The 22,880-nt window shown below is 41.2% G+C and overlaps 1 protein-coding gene across 12 annotated transcripts in view; it reads right to left on the bottom strand.

Moving 5' to 3' along the window:
• WRN (WRN RecQ like helicase) overlaps window positions 1-22,880 on the bottom strand; it is a 47,557-nt gene that overhangs the window by 12,149 nt on the left and 12,528 nt on the right. For 9 of the 12 annotated variants that reach the window (XM_075420839.1, XM_075420838.1, XM_075420843.1 and 6 more), the window contains 18 exons: window positions 20,307-20,421; window positions 19,322-19,733; window positions 18,573-18,653; window positions 17,234-17,378; window positions 15,928-16,036; window positions 14,825-14,892; window positions 14,361-14,469; window positions 12,603-12,671; window positions 11,979-12,061; window positions 10,811-10,917; window positions 9,888-10,075; window positions 8,806-8,983; window positions 8,025-8,206; window positions 6,831-6,932; window positions 6,371-6,463; window positions 4,944-5,085; window positions 1,562-1,732; window positions 1,389-1,483 (listed from right to left, as the gene is read on the bottom strand). In XM_075420839.1, the coding sequence (XP_075276954.1) occupies window positions 1,389-1,483; window positions 1,562-1,732; window positions 4,944-5,085; window positions 6,371-6,463; window positions 6,831-6,932; window positions 8,025-8,206; window positions 8,806-8,983; window positions 9,888-10,075; window positions 10,811-10,917; window positions 11,979-12,061; window positions 12,603-12,671; window positions 14,361-14,469; window positions 14,825-14,892; window positions 15,928-16,036; window positions 17,234-17,378; window positions 18,573-18,653; window positions 19,322-19,733; window positions 20,307-20,421 (2,449 nt within the window). The remainder of the gene's footprint in view (window positions 1-1,388; window positions 1,484-1,561; window positions 1,733-4,943; window positions 5,086-6,370; window positions 6,464-6,830; window positions 6,933-8,024; window positions 8,207-8,805; window positions 8,984-9,887; window positions 10,076-10,810; window positions 10,918-11,978; window positions 12,062-12,602; window positions 12,672-14,360; window positions 14,470-14,824; window positions 14,893-15,927; window positions 16,037-17,233; window positions 17,379-18,572; window positions 18,654-19,321; window positions 19,734-20,306; window positions 20,422-22,880) is intronic. The other 3 variants (XM_009935469.2, XM_075420848.1, XM_075420841.1) reach the window with 2 other exon arrangements.

Genomic DNA, 22,880 nt, shown 5'->3' with positions numbered 1-22,880 from the left:
TTCAGCAAATCAGAAGTTCTTATTGATTTTTTGTTTTAGTTATTAGAATCACCATTCTTCGTTAAAAAACGTTGAGAACCTCAAAGCCTGTTAATACTTGAACAACAAACAAGAATCTCGTTTTATGTAAGAAAGCAGGATTTTGGTGACAAATGGAATTGTGACAACACTTGAAAAAGATTCAGAGATCCCATTAATGGAGAAAACAAGCAAGTACCAACTGTCTGGTTTGCACTAAGCATACAGCTTTTGCTGTTGCTTGCTGTTTAATAATGAGCCTTTTTTCTTCTAGACGACCTGTGGACAATAGCCGAAAGAGCCACAACAGTAGAATACTAGAAGGCAAAAGAAAACTGGTACTTTGTCATCACCCAATTCACTTCCTTTAGCAACACTAAGACAACCTAGACACCAGAACAGGCTCCTAAGGCCAGCACTGAAGAGCTTGGCTCTAATGTTATTTCTCGTCACAGCAAACCCTCTGCAACCTCCAGTTCATTATCTTTCACTTCAAAGGGTTGGTCAGAATGAGTGTTTGTGAAGACCAACACACCACTGTTTATTAAATGTAACGAGAAACGAAAGATTACAAGGAACACTGCACACGCTGCTTTCTTGGAGCTATATACTCTGATGGCAGATACCTGACCACTACTGAAAAAACACCCCACTTCTGCAGACATACTCACCAAGAATTTACATAGTTAAAATTTCACAAAGAAATATACAAAGAGACAAACTATTACACATTTGAGTTGAATCAATTCTTGTTACAATAAAGGCTTTCCTGTTTCATCCTCAGCTTAAATTTTATGAAAAAGTAGGTCAAGTGTATAATTGCAAAAACAAGTTGTTAGCTGCTCTATTTAAAGTCTCACAGTATAACTCATCAACATTAGAAAGAACATAAAGCTTGATGGATTCTCCTCTAGTGCTTCTTGTCTTTAGCCGATTACTTTCTCCACGAGGATGCGTTGCCACAACATGCCTCCAAGACTACCCAGAATCACTGATGAAGACACACGCTTTCTGAGTAGTTTTGGTAGTTTATCTGAACTGTTTCCCACTAATATTCCTAGCTACACAACCGTCCAATTAGCTCCACTGAAGATCTCAGTGATGAGGCACTGCCAGATTTAAGCTGTGAGACATGCACTCTCAGGAGGCCTAGACAACATCACCTTTCACACCAGCAGTCAATACAGGTGTCTATCCAGGCACTCCCATTGACTTTTTTTGTATTATGATACTGCCTAAGGGAAAGCTTTGGCTAGAAGTGTAGAAGTCTCCTTTCCAACCTAGCCACCTCTAGAAGCAGGCTTCAGAAACCAATGACCTGACATTAAAATAATAAAAAAGCCTCAAGAGAACACATGTAGTTTAGTTACCTTCTAGGAGGTTTCTGCAGATTAAGGTCTTCACTGGACTGTAACAGAAGACTTGGATTTGAGGTAGATCCAGCTTTTAACAGCCAATTTCTACCCTGTAAGAAATAAAACATATGGTTTAGCTATAGATATTCAGAGCAGTCTTCAATGGGTAGTTTCACACCAAAAAGTACCTTCTGGGTAAGCACGCAGGTGGTTGCAAACTTGCTATGCCCAGAGACTTCTCTGAGGAATCCTTCCATTATCAACTGTTGGCAGAGCAATTTCCACCAGTTCTCCGGCCAGTCTTTCCCACTACCAAAGAGAGGGTGTCTTCGGTATCTGTTTGGCAAGCGTTGAGAACTCTGAAATTATTGAAAGAATTGGTCAAACTTCTCCAGTCCTTGTGGAAGAAAGTTTCCAATATAACTAGTAAACCAAAAATCTGAGATGTAATGAGTATGTCCTCAAAACATTTCTCCACAGAAGAACTTCACAGAAAAGTCACACCAAAATATTTTATTCACATTTATATAATCTCCATCACAATAACCACACCTACAGCACATCAGTAAGAGCATAAACCATGCCTATTGCCTTGTTCGTCACCTGAAGAGCAGTTTCACCTCTACTAACCTAAACCACTCCTGTGCTTTCTGCTAAGGCTGTGACAAGATCATGACTTTGTTTTGTAGTAGGAACCCAGAAAAACCTATACTTAGATCACAGAACCGTTGAAACATCTCCTTTCCTATGTGTCCACAGCAGTGAACAAAGAAAGTCATGTAGTGCAGTCTGTATTCAGCTGGTCCAGATCAATCTTACATTGCATGAGTTCAAAACAGAAGCAGTTAAGTGTTTTGGTTTTGGTTTTTTTTTTTTTTAATTAAAGAGCCTACAGAAGTAAAAATTGACAAGTCATGTTTAAATCCCAGAACAGGATACACCACCAGAAGCAAGCTCACTAGATGTCTGCTCTACCCCTCCCTTCTCCAGCCTTTGTTGCAAAGTGGGTTTTGTTTGTTCTTTATTTTGTTTTAAAGTTGTTAATTTACTTATGTCTTACCCATGGTTCAGACTCTAAAAAAGCTGATTAGCTCCCATCTGATGGGTTGTCACCCCCCCGAACTCAGGGCCCAAATGGATGGCAATAGGCCAAAGCCACTTTCACAAGAGTGGAAACTCTTATCATGACTCTGAAAAGTTAGGAACTTTTCTGAAACAGGGAAGTAACAGGGGATCAAGCATCAGTAGGTAGAAGTGTCTCAGGCAGAAAGAGGTTTCAATCTATTGCAAGCATATGAAATCAACAGGAAGGCAGGCTTCAGACCCTGTTATTTGTAGACTTACTGAATCCTTCTCCACTGTGAAAACTACATGATCGAACAAGTGATTTTTTTTATAGATGCACATCTGCATGTATATGCCAACCATATCCTCCAGAAAGTGTGTGTATATATACACGTATCTGATGCTGGTTAGATAAGAACATCCCACAAGAGGGGGTGGTGGTAAAAGAGCAGGGGGGCATGACCAACCCTGCAGGGAAGAGGGACTTTGCTTGCTGCCAGGTGGAACCATGGCACTGAGTCCTGATGGTGAACACAAGTGAGTCACCTATTCAGTAGGCGAAGAGAAAGCGCCAAGTCCCATGTCCTCTCTTCTAGAGAGCTCTCATTCAACTTTTAACACACATTAACACACATTACTTTAGTGTGGCTACATTCCTAAACTTTGTTATGCCAGTTACATTAATTACTCCAGCAGTTACACATTTTCAGAGCATGGTTTTTGACTTGGAGAAAAGAATTCAACAACGGAAATAACTATAAATGGAGTAAGATGCAAAACAGTAAACTTAGTGTCCATGTTTGGGCTAAGCATTGTCAATTAAGCTTGGCATAGGACTAACCAACAGAAGCCAAAAAGAGCAATTTCAGCTTCATACAAATTATTAAATGCTAGAGGTACTACTAAAAGCCACTCATAACCAGTCACTGACTACTAATAACAATAAAATAATCGCTGAAATAGCTTCAAATTCCCCTGTTTGCTGATAAAAGAGACCTTAGGAGTCACATATTTTTCTTTGTTTAGCAGGGTTGGTATTTCTGCCAATGCAGCTCTAATACAAAGTTCCCCTGAGGACCTTGTTTGCTTTCATGGTCTGACTCAGCTTTCAAATCGAATGGAACATGGTGTCCCTTGTGGTCCACTCAAAGCCTGTTGGAGGCCACCTGGGCTTTACAGAAAGATATCACCAACTCAAAAAAAGCATGAATTCTCCATAAACTATACAAAACCTTTTAAAGCAATGTACCAGTCGGCCTCAGACAGATATAGCATGTAAACTTGCAGTGATATAGATTATTTCATACATCCATTCTAGAGCATACATTGATGCAACAAAGAAATTTTCTTCTAAAGTTACGTGAGCCCAGAGAAGGGTATTCTTGTAGGCAGTAAAAGGTTATTCTGTACTTGCAGTGCCAAATTTGGCATCATGTTCACTTTTCACACTAATGTCTAACAAATTAAAAATCAAGACTACATTAAAATCTGCAACAGAGTATTTTTCCCCTAGACACACCTGTGTGACAATTAGCAGCTCAACTTTCTTATGAAAAGGAAAAAAGAGGGGCATCATTCACCCAGTTTAATCAAGTCCTACAGGTGATTTTTTCTTTCTCCACTTGTGAACATAAAAAGCAATTTTGTTCTTACTCTCATATTTTATTTCTTGAGTTTCTTGCCTAGTATTTAAAAAACATTGTAAATAAAGGTATATAGAAATCATCTACATTCATTCTAGTATTCTACTTCCCATCTCACTACTCTCAGTCAGTCAGCAGTACAAAGCTAGAACACAAGCCATCTTTTGCTTTATTCAAACATAAACCAACTGATTACCAAAGATGTGTTTATTCTTCATTCTAAAATGAGTACTCCTTTCAGGATAACAGAAATCATGCATCTTCACGGAAAAAAAAATTCCACAGTTAACTGTCTCTACAAAAACATCAGACTCACCATACAGAAAACAATAGCTCAAGACTTACAGGCAGAGCTTCAAAACCGCTGCCAATACTCAGGCTTGCGTTTGTGTATTTAACAGATCATTGTCAATAACCAATCTAAAACAATCCACAAAATATGGGACAGCTCCACACAAGGCAAATAACAGGTACAATTTCTAAGCTGAACTCTTGGGTCATAGACAGTTAAGAAAAACAGAACTAAGGTGGCAAGAGCTTGGAGGCAGAAACTGTTCCTTTACTGTACGTGTACAAAATTAAAGTACAACACACTTAGGAGATCCACTATTTTTACGGCTGTTCCCTTAAAGACAATCTAGTTTGCTGCATGGGAAGTGCTACTGAGCAGCTTCAGAAAGTCTGGACTATCTCTTTCTACAGATATCCAGCTCTCCAAGAAAAAGGTACTAAACACATATGCGTGTACACACATTTATATGCGTACATATACACCAACGCATTGTTTGGTATATCAGCAAAGAGGGACACTGACAGTCCCTCCGCTCTCAGAACACATGCAAGGATTTTTGCTATCACTTACAGACCCTCGGAGAAACAGAATGGGAACTCTAATTCCAAACTTCTCTTCCAGTGCGTTCACTGCAGACAGCAGCTGATACGCTTGCTTCCCAAAGTCCTGTAAACCACCTTCTGAGTCACTGGAGACTGCAAAATAAGAGGCTCTGAAATGCACACAGAAAAGCAAGTTTAGCACACATACAAGTCCTCCACCTTTCTTTCACATATTGCATATCAAGTGATAACTTCAAGTTATATTAATATACACAATTAAACTTGTTTACGCATAAGGAACTAGGACTGAATCATTAGACCAAGCAAAAGACTAAATCACTTGTGGTTAAGACAGCTGCCCAATCCAACAATTCTTCGTAGTACTTGAGACAGAACAACATTGTCTCAGCAGTCTTCTGAATTTAGTATTTGAGTATTTGGATTGTTTTAGGCATACAAGACATTTCTTTAATTGCACCTAATAGCAAACAGGTTTTTTTGTCTTTTTTTAATAACACAAAGGGGAAAAACACAGAAAGAAAGAGCAACCCCATTAAAGATTTTCTAGGGTTTGTTAGTGCATTTATTACTGACTGGAAACACCCATTCAAGAATTAGCACAAACCACTTCTAAAGAAGAGAAAAAAAAAGGACAACAATCTATTTCAAGTGATTTCAGTTCTGCAACACAAATTCACTATGTGGACATTTACTGGCACAGCAACATCACTGTGAAAACTGACATTATGATCTCTCAAATTCTTTCTTAATCTTTGAGCATACAGGAAACAGAGGAAGTGTAGCTGAATTGATAACATTTTTCCAGAAGTCAACACAGCGTAACACCTTGCCTCTGATCAGGAACCATCAGCCTACCAGCAAGAACAAGGAATCCTTTATTATAGCTTCAGGGAAAGTGTGTGTGTACACACAGGAGAAACTGAAGAAGGTGTTTCTGCTCATACCTGTGTGACTACTGACCCCCTGGCTTCCCTTCAGCACTGCTGTGAGATTATTAGCAATACTAGAAAGAACTATGTCAGCACTCGCTGTAACAGGAGAACGGCTCCCTTAACACTCGGGCAATTTAACCTTAGACACATGTTATCGCACTCCACTTGCAAGTGTTTTCTTTTGGGATTAATTACCTAACAGGACTTAAACTGATGAACAAAAGTGTATTTCACAGCCTAAGAGCATTGCTCTAAACCCTTTTAGGAACTGTGACCATACTTTGCTTAGAGGCTTTCCCACAGCTTAACTTAGAGCTTACAAGCTGCCTCATGGCTTGCTCAACTATTTAGGAGAAGGTCAGAGACAGCTGTTCCAAGATAAGCTTCAGGATGAACATCTGCAAAATCAGATGCATACGAGGCAAATTATCTAGAAGAATCAACTTAAGGCAGCCTGGGAGAACATAACCCCTTGTATCCATCTTCAGGGAAGAAAGCTTACCTGGACCTGCAATTATCACAGCATTCTTCTGTGCCCATAATGCCAGAGGAAACCTTTCGGAGTTGTTTGTCTTCAAAATGAGACAGGATTATTCTACCCAAGGGAATGTAGGGAATAAAATAAAAAAGACTAAGAATTTACACATTAAATTTATTGCAGAAAATAGAGTTGAAATCAGCATCATTAATTAATTCACTGGGGAGCCAATTATTTGGCATTGATTCCTCTAAAGAAAAAGTGGTTTTTCTTGAGAAGTAAATAAAGAAACACTTTATGTATACGTATAAATATGCTGAATGCTGTATTTTTTGATACTGCTTTTTAATATACAACATGTTCGCAGAACACATTGTGAGTGTAAGATGCCCTCTGGTTACAGCCTCCAGCTGTGACCAAGTTGCAATGGCTCTTACCAAAGCTGACTGAAATGACAAAGCATTAAATAGATTCCAGTACTCACTTCCTCCTGCAGCTATTTGACACAAGGTACTTCTCTATTTTTTCCAACATCTTGAGTTTGTACAGCCGGAACTTTTCATTGCGTATTTCACTTAGAAGATGTCTGTTAGTCAAAAGGTGAAATGAAGAGCCTTAAATACTGACCACCATTCCCCTGTCCCACACTACAAGTGAAATATGCCAGACAACTATCTCAGTCAAATTCAACAGGAACAGCTAGAAAAAAAGTCCTACTAAAACCAGTCCCAAACTGCCTGCCTGTTTCTGTACAGTCTTGATCATACTCAGAAGAGCACCTTATTCATGTTCTTCTAAATATGGTGATTATTCTAAACAGGGCTGAAAGAGATACAGAGAGCTTCTTCCAACCCCAAAGGCTAGTAAGCTTCAGAAATCCATGCCAAAAAGCACAGAAGAGGAAGGAGAGGGCAGAGGGCGTTGACAGAGGGCAATTTCTCTCACACTCTAGTTTTCCGAACTCCAGCAAGTTCTCATCAATGCCTCTGTCAGATCACAAAATATGCTAGGATTTCACCACGCTTCTTTCAAGAAACTCAGAGGTGGCACATTAGGACACATCTACCTGTTGCCTAATTTAACATCCCTTGTAGTAATCACTGGAAGCGTCCAACCGAGACAATAGCATGGGAGTACTTGATAGGCATATGGAACGCTCGCTCTGCCCATCCTCTGAGCTGCTGCATGAGCCAAGCCTGAGCGAGCATTTGCACCACACTGCATGGAAAACAAGCCAGTACTGCAGGTGCTGGGCACCACTTCAACACAGCTACACCATTCCAGCTCAAAGTTAAGCTATGCAAGTTTCTGCCTGGAAAAAGAGCAGGGAAGTGTATGGTTTCACAGACTCTGGCAGACTGCTGACAAGTTCAAATGACGGAGTTCAGATATTTCTATGGTTCTACACCAGCTAGGTATCAAGTTAACAGGAGACCTCTACAACTAGGACCCTTCCACCCAGAAAGAAAAATTTGCATTTCTCTATTTAGACATATAAATAATAGAGACAAAAAAAGTGATTCTACACCATCAGCACTATTAAGGGGTACTGCATGTATGCAGGAAAGGACTTGGAACCATTCTGACAAATTTATCACATTTTCAACCAAACCCACCCTGGTCCTCTTTTGGTACATTTGGGCTACCCACGTCAAAGCAGTTGTCTTCAGCCATTTACCTGTTAAAAGCCAAGTCTGCTCCAGTCCACAAGACATGGCAAGAAGCAGGAAGCCCATCACGACCAGCTCTCCCAATTTCTTGATAATAGGATTCCATTTCCTTAGGGGCACCATAATGAATAACCATCCGGATATCTGCTTTATTGATGCCCATTCCAAATGCCACTGTAGCCACAACACACTACAAAACAGGAGCCACGTGCTGAGTGTTTTGAAATGAGTATCAAGACTATGCCTGGATTAATGCTTACACACTTAGTGACAACTTTATGCTACAGACTCAAAAATTCAGCCCAAATTACAATGGCTTCAAACTCACACTTGACTTGCACAGTACTGTTGCTCTGTCTGATTTTGGTCAGAGAACGAGCATATGATTATAAACATGAGTGATGTGTTGTGGCAAATGCTACACTGTTTTCAAGCAGTTTCTCAAACAAAAGGCACAAAACCTATTGTGAAGAGGAACACAAGATGACACAAGAAGTCCCAGGATAACTCTTTGCCTGCTTAGCTGCAAGAGGAGGAATACAGCTCTAAACTGTAGAGGGTATTGTTCCAGCTACCACCAATTTCCTCAGAAGCTATGCATTTTTAAGAGACTTAAAGGAGTATGAAACATAAGCCAGCAATCCTATTACTGTCAGCATAGAACAGCTATTTCTTGCCCAGAATGAGACACGGTAAATTTGAAATACATGCTAATATTCTCAAATTCTTTCCTCTACCAGAAACTCTGCAATTACAAATAGGAACAAGTGGACTGAGTTTCCTACATACCTGAATTTCATCCCTCATGAACTGGTGATGGGTGTCTCTCCTTTGTTTGATCCCCAGACCAGCATGGTATGCACCACAGGCCACACTGAGTTTAATCAGTTCAGACACAACTTGTTCGGTGGCCTTTCTTGAAGGGCAGTAGATGATAGTGGGGCCTTCAAACTCATATTCAGAACTGCTATAAAATAATAGCAACATGTAAAGACACAGAACAGAAGCCGCCACTCTTCTGCAAAGAGTGAACCTAGTTCAACTGAACCTAGTTTAAAAAGCAATGTAGCTTTTCCAGACATTCACTTCTTGGATTTAGAAATTGAAACAGATTTTAACTAGTCCACTTCTACACAAATTGTCTCCCCTTTGGAAAAATGGAAGTTATTTGGTGCTCTTAAATTTATTTTGCAAAACACAAGAGACTTTGGTCTCTGCAGAAGCCACCAGACAAGGCTTCCCTATTTCCCTACAGTCATCAGGAAATACGCTTTTACAGCTGTCACTTTTGAAAGGTCCACATTTATGTAATGAGGAACAAATAAGCAATCAGAAATTCATTTATATTGCTGTAGAGGCACTGTAGAGGCACGCACACTAGCTTGTGACAAGGAGAACAGGACCAGAATAGGTACACCACTGGCTCTGCTAACAGAAAAGGACTACAATTCTTCTGCTCAGATTAGCTTTATCGAAAAAATAATCTTACCACAGATTTATAACAAACTCACATTTTGTACAATAGTGTTTGGAAAGTTACCTACCAGCTAATCCGTCATAATCACTCAAATTGCTACAGTGTCAGCAGGTTCTCCGAGGACCAGATGATCCTGAAGATCCTTAAGTCAACGCTGGGCAAACAGTGGGAGTCCATCGCTCCTTGTCTCAAAAGTCTTTTTTTAAATTGGATGGGAGAGGGGTGGGCACAACACCACAAGCGAGTAGCATGATATCGAAGTCAAGCTACAAAGGAAGAGCCTGGGCTCTTCCTTACAAACTCAGTTTACGACTGCTACCAATTCTTAGTACACTACTGAAACTCCAAAATACTAAAGTCTGAAGGATCAACAAGAACAGGCTTAAATCCTTACCTTCCTTTCCTAGTAAGGAACTGCTTCAAATCCCTAAGGATATTTCCACTTTGTCGTCCAACTTCTAAGTACAGGTTAGGTCTGTCAAAACTAGTACACGTGACCTGGGGATTCTTCAGGTTCAGACAATTCACTATGTCCTTTCTAATGGATGGACTTGCAGTTGCAGTTAAAGCAACAATGGGAACCTGCAATGAAAAAAATAGAAGAAAAAGTCCGAGAGCTCTCAATATTTTTTAATCAAAAAAGTCTGAGTCAAAACTGAAGCAGCATGTAAACAGGCACTTTAATCTGCTTACCATCACTGGATCAGCTCAGCTATTTGAAAAACATAGTTAATATTTAGCTTCCTAGAGCATTAGTCTACACTGTTCAGGAGAACAAACAGGGACAGAACACTATTGAAATACAAGGGTTTATTCTGAATGCGTGCTTTTTTTAGTTACAGCTTCAGTGAGTCTACAGCAATTCTCTGATGTGGTTGGCTAAATTTAGGGAACATGGGACGAAACTTCCACGAGCGGCATATAAAGTCCAGGTCTAAGTTTTTGAGCTTATGTGATAAATGCTTGAGGAGCATCCAGAAATCATAGCTGCTTGCTCTTGCACTCAACCAGCCAGTTCAAAAAAAAAAATCCCTCAGTATTAAACCAGAAGTTTAGGGATATCACCTTGTACAGCACAGGGATCCAAAGTAATTTAACCTTCAGAAGTTTATAGTAGCCCAGGTTCAAAATATCCTTCATTTAAGCATTTGCAAACAACCCACAAAGTGCAATCACTGACAGGGACTGCATAAACTCCAAAACAGCATGGTAAGTATACCCAAAGAGCAACACCAAAAGACTGATATTTCAAACTATTATATAAAATGAGATAGTATCCTTCTCTTACACTAGAAATAAAACATATCAAAACCTCACCGATGGCAGAGCCTTCTTTAATAAGCCTAAACTTCTAAAGGAATTTCTGAAGTCATGGCCCCACTCAGAAATGCAATGAGCTTCATCAACAGCTATGAGGGTAATACCTGGTGGGAACAAAACCACAGCATGGACACATTAACAAGACAAACAAACCAGTGTGGGAGGTTGCAAAATACAGATACTCCATTCTGCTGAATTTCAAGCTTTCACAAGAAGCCAGCAGTCTCCTTAAATTTTTGTTTCTAGGATGCCTTCTGCTGTACTGCCTCCCCAAGCACATTTTTAAAATAGCCTCTTTCTTAAAAAGGCCGAAGAGCTTTTAGAGACTCCCCCCCATCTTTGTTTCTTTCTTTGAGCTCCAAGTCTCCAACATCCCTCACAACGGGTCAAACTCTTGAGCTACCTCTGACAAGACCTCTTCCCACCCCTCCCTTCCCAGACTTTCTTAATAATAATCATGAATGCTGATTACAGATGTAATTAGTTTTACTTTCTGAATTGTAAGACAAAGCCTGAGTGTCTCAGGTCTGCACTGAAGTGAAAGTCCAGAAGAATGAAGGGAGAGGGGTTCAAGACACCCCTGGAAAATAACCTTACATTTTGCAAATCAGTGAAAACATCTCAAGTACTGATACCCCTTCTACTCTGCATGTTCAAAGCACCCTAGCGTCAGAGAGGCCAAGCATACAGCTTCTCATAACTCCAGAAATTCAGATGGCTCCTCTTCTCCTAGATAGTCCTCCCTGCCTACAGCACTAGAAACTCAGTTCTTGCATGAAGAAGATTCTTGGGAGTTTATGTGCCTTAAATTTACCCTATGGGAGATACACCAGCTGCATCATCTTTGATGAAAAGAGGATGTTTAAGATGCACTATAGTGTTTCAAAACACTATTTAATTGTTACATTCCGGGAGAGATCAGAGATTAGAATACTTGAAAGGCTAAAATATTTCGTGATACACACACCACCTCCTGTGACTCGAAGATCAGTGTTTCAGCACCTCTGTTCCTAGTAACTTGTCTAACATTCCCACTGCAAGACCACGCTAAACACAATACTCGCATATGTTTTACAATCAGTAACAGAATCTTCTGACACCATTTACTGGCAGCCACTGCACTAGCCTCTGAGTTCACTAGTGGTAAGACTTCGTCACAACTTACCAATAGTTTGGTCAAGATCCTGGAGTAACTCCAAGTTCCCCGAACAAAACTCTGGAGTCATATATATGACTCTGTACTGACCTCTGAAACATCAAGAAAATAATATATTGTCACAGAAGGAAAACCCCTGACAACTCAACCAAATGAAACAAAACCAATATTGTCTAGAAGATGTAAATGAGAACAAGTACAGACTTCTGGACAGGGAACAAGAGGAAGGAAGTAAAGACCACAGAAGGCATTCCAGAATAGCAAGAAAGTGAGACAGTACACAGCATTACAGGAAAAGGAAACACAGCAGAGAGATTTACCGCCTTTAGGACAAGAAAGGACTGTTGTGATGACTGTGACAAGTATAGGTCTAAAACTTGTGTAAAATCATGTATAAATCACACCATAAAGCTGAGTCAACAAGCCCCATTTCCCCAGCCAGAGGGCACAAGAGGGTGGCTACAGCCTCCCACACACTCAGCCTGCGTGAATGCAAGTAGTATCACCGACTGCCAGGTTCTAGATCTGAGCCAGAATCAAGAGTTTCTTCACTGACAGATCAGGGAGACACCCTACCTCTCAAATACATCTAGCTCCGAACCTGCAGTCCCAGAAAGCTTATCTAAGACTTACGCCTTGATGCATTCTTTGATGTTTCTTGACTGAGCCGAACCAAGCAAGCAAGCTGGAATCTCTGACATTCTACAGAAATAAAAAGCAGAGTCATGAACAGATTTACTCTCAATGCTTTTTGCCTTAGCTTTCAGCCTATACCAGTAAAGGAAGTTCAAGCTGTGTGGTCAGAGACTACTTTCTTCCAAGGATCTCTGTGGGAAAAATCTCTTGAAAAAGTAAGAATGGTCAGTGACTATTCCTGCCACCCAAATGCTTTTCCACTTGCCCTCCAGATGTCCCCCACAACACACACTTCATTAGTGCAATACGGAATTGGAGAAATGAAAACCATTTTCCTTGCACGAGAGCTACGTTTACCAATAAAACATCCAAAAGCAGAAAATACAGTAAGTATATTTTCTTTAGCTATTATCTTATGCAGTTCATCACATTTGGACACAAGCTTTGCTAGTTTGCAATTTTTTACCTCACCTTTCCGTCTTTTGTGAGCTACTGGTGCTGCACCTGCTAATTTTCAAATCAGGTGGCTGCTTTTTAATGACAGATTCAATACTTCACACTTACCAGCTCAGCCACTTCATATCTGACATCTTTCAGGACCTCGCCACACCCCTGTCCTCTTAACTTGGTGATTTACTGCATTTTATTACAGACCTTTGTTTCAATAGCTTCTCCCCCCTCACTCCTCTGTTTCAATCCTTGGCAGAACTGCACCCAGACTGATAGACAAATTACTGAACTGCATTAGGTTGTAGAAATTCAGTCTCCTCAGCCTTCAAAACGAATGACCCACTGCGAAACTAGTGAATAAACCCTTTCCACCGAGGGAAACAGTACAAAAGCCAAAGCAGCAGCTGAATACATATAGACACCCTGCTGATTAATAGTCAGTCTAGAAGCTGGCTATAGAGCCAGCTTAGGCTGTCCAGCCATTCATCTGCACACAGTCGTCATGTGCTGCAGAAAATACCACATATAGTTGATGTTGCTTACTTCAAATAAACCTTCATATCCCCTCTTTCACAAAAGACCTCTTCTAAATTGGACAAAACAGGAATGAACTAGACAACTCAGCACACTTCCCACAGCTTAAACGAAAGAGTGCAAGAAGTGAATAGCTGTTATAACAGAAAGCAAGTCAATGTAGAGAAAGCATTATCAGGTATTAATATAAAAAAGATTTTTATCTTGACAACCCCTATTACCGCTCATGTAAGAGTGACTACTGTCACCCACTAGTTCCCCCATCAGACCTTTTAAACAGGTCATCTGAACAACATACAGCTGGAAGCTGCAGGCCACTCAGATCAAAGTTATGGCACAGTCTTTAAGATAGGCAGTGTAGTAGATTTCCTAACACCTGGCCTCTTCACTTTTCACAGACCCAAAGGAAGTCCTACCAGATTTTGACATAACTCTCACAGGTCGAAACAGTCTGTGAAGCTCCTCCATCAGTTTGGTGTGCACAAAAAGGGTCTGTGAATCCAGAAATATTTGAGAAGGATCCACCTTCAGGAAGCCCCCACCAGCATAAAACTTTTGCAAATTCAGCCTACAGTTCACATAATTGGCAAATCCAGTGATGTTAGACTATTTACACACTTTGCATGTGCTCCTCAAGAAACATACACTTTACAGCTGACACACAAACAGCTTCTGTACAAAGCTGCAACCTTAAATACCAAGAAATACCACAAGCAGAATCCACAGGTTTCCACAGGCGATACAGCAGCAGCTTGTTACCACTTTACTTACGTGAGCTGCAGCACCTGGTCCTCCATCAAGGAGATAAGAGGACAGATGACAATTCCTGTATATCCAGTGTAAACAGGAGGAAACTGGTAGCACAAGCTTTTTCCATAGCCTTAAAGAAAAAAAGGCGTAAGTGAAACATCACGCTTTTTATGCAGCTACAAAATACAGCTACATAAGACAATTCTAACACCTTGTTGAGCCCTAAAAAAGGGTAAGTGATATTTGTTCTGTTAGTAAAGGAACAAAGACACACAACAAATATGGTCAGCATCCATTCAATACCCCTCTCTACACCAAGGTCAGTGACAAAGGCTAGGACAGGAAAACAAGTAGCCAGCACAGCTGACTCACAGTCTCAATCAGGACACCCTGCTCATATGACCCACATGGACAGTTGCCAAGTCTGAGTCCTATTCTCCCCCAAAAGATATTTTGCTGCTTCTTAGGATGTAAAGGTAGCTTACCAGTTGCCATGACAACAAGATTATCTCTTCTGTCTTCTAAAACAGAATTGATCACTTTCCACTGGACCCTTTAAATGAAGCGAAGGGTAAAATTTTATTTTTGCCACCAAACTTTACACGTAAATTTTGTGAAGCTAGGTATTCAGTTGAATTTCAGGTTAAAGAAACCATTCTGGCTGCCTTAGAGTGCTGTCTTCACACACTGCAACCATTCCAACACTCCAGCTATTGCAGGTAGTCCCACCAGTGTTAAACTAGGGATGTCTAACAGGACTAAGACAAACAGCATTTGATGCAGATATTCACAGAGGATCACCAAACGTACCATGTCTCTCATACATTAATAACTGATCCACAAACACTGTGAAAACTACAGTTATCTTAAAAGCAACAGATTCTAAACAGGATCTTGATTTTGCCGACCGGTTTTCCATCCTTTTGTGGTCTCGCGAGTGTACAAACTGCGGTCAATCAAAAAAATCCCTCCCCACCCCACTTCTAAAAGTTTACCAAATAATTTAACTGAGTAAAACAGCTTCCCCCACAAATGTTGCTCTTAGGCCATGTCTGGCTGAGAAGGCATTCCATCACCAGTCATATAGGAAGATTTTATCCCATTCCCATCGAACTTAAGAACAGTAACAGCAATGCTTGAGTACATAAGCACATGCTGCACTGAGATTATGTCACATTAGATGAACAGAAACCTGTCCCTCCTTAGAGCCACATAAAGCATAAGAAGATGAGGGAAGTTTATCATACAGGGAATAACATCTGTGCAGTTTGTTGCTTGCAGTTTAAAACACCTGAACTAGACCTGATACAATTAAGTTTCTATCACAGGACATATGATGATGGCATATCACCACAAGAGTCAAGAAACTCATCCTCTACTGAGAGTACAGTACTGTAGTTAACACTCCGTAAAATTTATTTGACATCTTCTTGTGGCAAAGGCTGCTTTTCTTTTCCTAAGGAGTTTGCATAGGTCCTAGTTTGTTAGCGGTTTTAAAAGCAAGTAGTAATAAAAAAGATTATCTGAGTAGAAAGAAGGGAAAGAAAATTAACCCTAGAGCATACATTTTAAGAGAAAACATACTTACGGTTTAAAAGAAGAATGCCCAAAATATGTTTTCAGACATGTGATGTGGCTTTCACTAGGTACTTGCAGTAATGGATCTTTAGAGGGAAAGAGGAGAAAAAAACCCTCATCTGCAATTAAATTTTAAAAAGATGAAGCACTGTCTTGACAAACAGTCTGCTCACAGTTAGTGATGCCCAAGGCCTAGGATTTGAGCAACACCAGTGAAGAGAGACAAACTAAAGATATTTACAGGCTAGAATAAAGGTTTGAAAAAGCAAACAGGTTCCTCAGAGACCCTGCATGAGTAAGAGAACATATGGCTTGATTAATGAGCAAATAAAACAACATGTACTGTAATGCACAGCTATGCTATTTGGAACATGTTCAGATGAGGTACTATAGATGTTTTACTAGGTATGCCTTTAAAGACCCTACTGAAGATGCATTAATTAATACCCAACACTGCAATTTGCTAACAAAGTCAGGGTCCAAAAATGATGGACCAAACAAGAGGATCCTGATCTTGAATATGTTTCTTCAGTATTCACAGCAAGATCTTTGTTGAAATTTACAATTCACATTCAGCTGTAGAAAGACACTTCTACCTACTTTTCATCTGTTGGGCAAGCACACATTCCCTGTAACACCTTGCCCAGCTACTGTTTAGAGAGACGAACTGAACAAAAACAATTAACTCATCCATCCCCATCTAGCAGCCCACATTCTGCTTGGAAGAAGCCAGCGGCTCTTCTCCCAGCTGATGCTTTTACTCGCAGCGACAAGGTCCACTGTCTAACTTACACAACCGGGAGGGAAGCATTCACACAGTGGCGGTCTAAACAAGCCAAGCTGTATTTCACCTCACATCAGAGCCTTTTTCCCCCCCCCATTTGATTTGTCTCCACAGGCAGAGCTCCAAAGCATTAGGTCAAGATCACCCCCAAGCCGGAATTTCCCAAGAATACTACGATGACACAGCAGTAGTGGGACCGCAGAACAAAAGCATGTAGTGGAGGTACCATCTTCCCCTCTGCTGTGTTCCAAACAGGTCCCCTCAATTCTGCATGACCTCCACACCCCCAGATCAGTTGTACTCCCATTAAGCATAGATAACATCTACTGATCATGGCAAGAGACAACTATGTTTTGCCAAGGACACCTTTAAATTTTCATCTTCACACAGACAAATACCTCTTAAAAAAACCCAGAGGAGCTTTAACTTTCTGCTTTAAGAAACCAAGCACAAAATGTTGCTGTGCTTCCATATCTGCTTCTATAGACGGTGGATTAGTGTATTTAATCATGCAATATAATTTAAAACATACCCAAACATTCCTCCTCTTCTTCCTCAACGCCTTCATCTTCCTCACCATCTGGTGCAACATTCAATTCTGTATCAGGAGTTTTCCTGGCTTTATTGGATTCTCTTTCAGTTACAACTCCTTCAGAATCATGTACACCTTCTAAAGACTAAGAAATCAAGAGAAAAAGTTATTTCTGAGCATGAAATGCTAGATACATATCATGTCTGAGGTAATATGATACCGGCACACATGAGTTTTAATCTACTTATGGTATAATTTAGATCTATTGGTACACAGCACAAATGAGAGCACATTGGTCAGACTACATCACCAGTAGCATTCAAATTCCAAGAGCCATTTCCTGGGTACCATTACAATGGCTTTTGTTTCTTCTTTACAAAAAGGTCTTAGACATTTTGAAGAGATTAAAATCTGCTATAGAACCATTTTGTTGGGTGTTTTTTTTTATTTTCAACTAGATGAAGGCACATATTTCACTGAGAAGTGACTTAGCAGGTTGGTCACAACAAACATAAAGGATAGGATCCCAATGTAATGTTACACTGATTGTTTTCAAAACATGGTACTCAGAGGAACACTAACTAAACCCTTCTACTAATATTAGCCTTTTTGGCCAAAATTGCACTTATAGAAGATTGACACGCAGCACTAAGAACGATCCAGAAGAGACCTGGTCCTTTCCTAAAAGAGAATTCAATGTTTTCCCCGCCCTAGACCTTGAACTCTTGCTTCCTACTTAGCTGTAAGCAACACACTTAACCTTCATACGTGTATAAGCACACAAAACACTTGTGACTTCTCTGGTGGAAATGTGCAGTCACTTGACTCGAAACACAGAGCACTCTGGGAGATCAGGGAAAAAGCCAGGGTAAAGAAAAATTAGACCTAACACGGAAATCTTCTTTTCAGGAAACAGAAGTTATACCAGTAAAAACAATTTAGAAGAGGCCTGCAAAACATGGCTACAAAGCAATTTGACCTACAGCACAGGATAGCAGCACCTGCAGCGCACAAACCGCCCTGTCAGCTCAATCTCTTGGGCATGGGTTTGAGCGCATTACACTCACAGCAGATCACTTTATGAATGATAATCTACACAAATGCATTAAGTGGGTGGATGTAGTCCAAGCTGGTATAGTAAATAAGCAGTAGGATGCAAGCAATATTGAAGATTAACACTAGTAAACTGAATTCATTAGGTATCCACACATTCATCTGTCTTCTGTACGCAAGACTGTTTTCTTTCATATTCCCCCCCACCAACTACACTATGCTCCACTGTGACCCAAGAGTATCCTCATTACAAAAAAAATTAAAATACAAACCCTGAGGCACTCACTTTAAGCATCTCCATTTCCAGTTCTTCATCACTTTCAATGACACAGGAGATATTTAATTCATTATCTGTGGAGCATGCCTCCTACAAAAAAAAAATTGTTTTCTTCTTAACAAAGTTATTTGTTTTACCCACAATCTTTCAACCTTCCATACATACCATAAACCATTTCTGTATGCTTGCACTTCTTGCCAAAAATAACTAAGCTCAACATTCAGCTCTGAAACCTGCCCATTAAAAAAATACCCAAAACAAATATTAGAACATAACAAGGCCCTGTATTGAGACAAAAACAGTAGTATCACCAGATGTGTGAAACACTGGGAACATAAGGAAATTACAATCTGAATTAAGAGGCATCAATCCACATTCAGCACTCACTATAAGGACTGCTATTTACAGATCCCTTAGAAAAAGATCTGCTTTTTATTCATGACCAAGTTGGAGATGCTCAAGTGCAGAATTTGTCTCCATACTGCAAGAAATTCTTTGATAACATATTAGCAACTGAAAGTAAAAATAATCAGACTATCTAGAACTTCTGTATTCAGTACTAATCCTTCCAACCACATGCCTAAAAAGCGGCTCAGTGCTTAACTACCTGCACAAATATTTTCCAGACTGTGAGCCCTTCGTCCAGCCCACCTTAATATTCTCTCAGGAATAGAACTTTTTAAAATCTTGGGGGAAATTAAGGATGCGATCACTTCCTCTGCTGAGCGTCCATGATTAACAAGGGCTTTTCTCAGTACCTCAGGCGCAGCTTCGTTGACCAATTCTTTTGCAGCCTCACGTTCCAAGATCTGAAGTTCTTGCTCAGTAATGTCTAGTGACATGAAGTCATCTTTATCTGCTTTGTCCTTAGAGCTGGCTGCTGTGGCCCCATCTTCCACAATGTTACCTCTCTCCGCCTCTTCTTCATTACCATCTCCCTCCCAGAGGCCAGCTAGTGTAGCATCAGAGCAGATGTTGAAGTCACCTTCCAGTTCTTTAGCAATTTCAAGCATTTCAACTTTCTGTGCTTCAACATTTGTTGTCTCTGCTTCAAGATTTTCTGCAGTTGCACCACAGCTCTTCTTCAGTACAGAAGGGGAATGCGAACCAAACAGCATGCTTCTTAAGGCATTTACATTCTCCGATATGTCACCTAGTATTTCTGCAGCCCTAGAGGGTAAAACAAGAAAGTTTAAACAAAATGATAAAGGCAGTTACTACATACATGTTAGCCACCAGCAGAACTGAGGATTCTATAGTAGTCTGTTTCTGCAGATAGTTTGTCCAAAACTTCACATATAAAGTCTCACTCCTATGCAACTGGCATTCCACTTCTGTGAGAAGAACACTAAATTTCTTTACACCGAAGAAAACCTATCAAGACTCTCTGAAAACACTGGTTTTGGTATTGCCCCCATGTTTGCACCAAGTCTTCAGATTTCTAGTAGTCATGCAAGAATCCTGAGTATTTATGAAAGAAGGTCTTGTAGTGCATTTCAGCAAGAAGAAACAGATTCAGCAAAGTTCAGTGTCAAACCCATTGCAACTGGACCCAGGAAAACCTACATTCATATGCACAAAGACAATTTTTTCCCATCGAGTATACTATGCTTTCTTTTCTTGGAAAAGAATACACAGATAACAGACAGCTGTTAAGACACATGTATTCTGTTGCATGGAATCTCAGGGATCAAGAACAAAACACTGATCTTACAGGCAGAGACAGGCCAGCAAAAAACTAACCTCTGCAAATTTTGAAGTTGTCCAGAAGACTTTGGGATGCGAGAAGCCAGGTCTGTTATCTCCTCAGCTAGTGAAGTCAAGCGCTCCTTCACACCCTCTGACATCACCATGTCATCTATAAGAAGTGCCATGATATTTATTTCACAATAATTGAGGTCTAACGTCTATACACAAAGAAGTTCTACTCAAGTAACTGCATTTTTACAAGATCTACAGCTGACAAGACAGCCTCTACCAATACTTAAAAATCAAGTACACAGAATCAGGCCACACTTCCATGTACTTCAGCACTGCATCCCTTCCAGTGGCCTGTTACACTTGCTCAGGGGAAAAGGATACAGAACAGGACCGTTGCAAAGTGATCCTTCCCCAGTATACCCCAGCAGCTTCCAGAAAAGATCTGTTAAAACAGATATACTGACTAAATCAAAGCCAAAAAAAATGCACCTCACATTAAGAGGCTAGTACTGACACTTTCATCTTTGACAGAAAAGTAAGATTCAGCCGGTACAAAAAGGAAACAAACTCCCCCCCCTCCTTTTTCAGCTATAAGCTACACACAATACTTAGCTTTCCATACTAAAGCACAGAACTGAACAAAACCTAAGATTTTAGAATCACTTCTCTAACCAAGTAAACAATATTAAGCTGCTCTAAAAAAATCTGGGTCCTATCAATACGCCTCAAAAAAAGCACTACTTCATAACATGGGGGTTTTTTGTGGTCTTAAACTAGATTTTCGTTCCCGCATCAGCAGATTTGATATTAACTCACTGAAGTGTTTCCATAAACTGGAACGACAGCAGGAATTCTTACCATCTCTGTATACAGCAGAAACAAACAACATTCCAAGACCGCATTCCTACATCACTTCGGAAAATAGTTATATAGTATGGTAACCTAGATCATTTAAGAGCCTTTACAGTCTGCTCTCACTGGAAGCAATCTCTAACCACCAAGAAGCTAGACATTCACATAATCACAGAATCACAGAATAGTAGGGGTTGGAAGGGACCTCTGGGGGTCATCTAGTCCAACCCCCCTGCCGAAGCAGGGTCACCTACAGTAGGCTGCACAGGATCTTGTCCAGGCGGGTCTTGAATATCTCCAGAAAAGGAGACTCCACAGCCTCCCTGGGCAGCCTGTTCCAGTGCTCCGTCACCCTCAGAGGGAAGAAGTTCCTCCTCATGTTCAGACGGAACTTCCTGTGCCTCAGTTTGTGCCCATTGCCCCTTGTCCTGTCACTGGGCACTACTGAAAAGAGCTTGGCCCCATCCTCCTGACACCCACCCTTCAGATATTTGTAGGCATTTATAAGGTCCCCTCGCAGCCTTCTCTTCTTCAGGCTGAAGAAGCCCAGTTCCCTCAACCTCTCCTCGTAGTGGAGATGCTCCAGTCCCCTCACCATCCTTGTAGCCCTCCGCTGGACTCTCTCCAGTAGCTCTTCATCCTTCTTGAACTGGGGAGCCCAGAACTGGACACAGTACTCCAGATGAGGCCTCACCAGGGCAGTGTAGAGGGGAAGGAGAACCTCCCTTGTCCTGCTGGCCACACTCTTCTTGATGCACCCCAGGATCCCATTGGCTTTCTTGGCAGCCAGGGCACACTGCTGGCTCATTGTTAACCTGTCGTCCACCAGGACACCCAGGTCCCTCTCCGCAGAGCTGCTCTCCAGCAGGTCCACCCCAAGCCTGTACTGGTGCATGAGGTTGTTCCTCCCCAGGTGCAGGACCCTGCACTTGCCCTTGTTGAACCTCAACAGGTTCCTCTCTGCCCAGCTTTCCAGCCTATCCAGGTCACGCTGAATGGCAGCACAGCCTTCTGGTGTTATCTACCACACCTCCCAGTTTGGTGTCATCAGCAAACTTGCTGAGGGTACATTCTAACTCTTCATCCAGGTCGTTGATGAAGAAGTTAAACAAGACTGGGCCCAGTACTGACCCCTGAGGGACACCACTTGTCACCAGCCTCCAACTAGACTCAGCGCCGCTGATGACAACCCTCTGAGTTCTGCCATTCAGCCAGTTCTCTATCCACTTCACCGACCACTCATCCAGACCACACTTCCTCAGCTTCCCCAGGAGGATATCATGGGAGACTGTGTCGAAAGCCTTGCTGAAGTCAAGGTAGATAACATCCACGGCTCTCCCTTCGTCTACCCAGCCAGTCATGTCATCATAGAAAGCTATCAGATTGGTCAGGCATGATTTCCCCTTGGTGAATCCATGCTGACTACTCCTGACAACCTTCTTTTCTTCCACTTGCTTGATGATGGCCTCCAGGATAAGCTGCTCCATCACCTTTCCCGGGATGGAGGTGAGGCTGACCGGCCTGTAGTTCCCTGGGTCCTCCTTCTTGCCCTTTTTGAAGATTGGAGTGACATTGGCCTTTCTCCAGTCCTCGGGCACCTCTCCTGTCCTCCAGGACCTCTCAAAGATGATGGAGAGTGGCTCAGCAATGACATTTGCCAGCTCCCTCAGCACTCGTGGGTGCATTCCATCGGGGCCCATGGATTTGTGGACATCCAGATCACTTAAGCAATCCCTCACACAGTCCTCCTCGACCAAGGGAAAG

Source organism: Opisthocomus hoazin, chromosome 5 (genome assembly GCF_030867145.1).
Source record: "Opisthocomus hoazin isolate bOpiHoa1 chromosome 5, bOpiHoa1.hap1, whole genome shotgun sequence".
NCBI lineage: Eukaryota > Metazoa > Chordata > Aves > Opisthocomiformes > Opisthocomidae > Opisthocomus > Opisthocomus hoazin.
The sequence above is the reverse complement of the archived record's forward strand: the minus strand, read 5'-3'. Positions and strand labels throughout refer to the sequence as shown.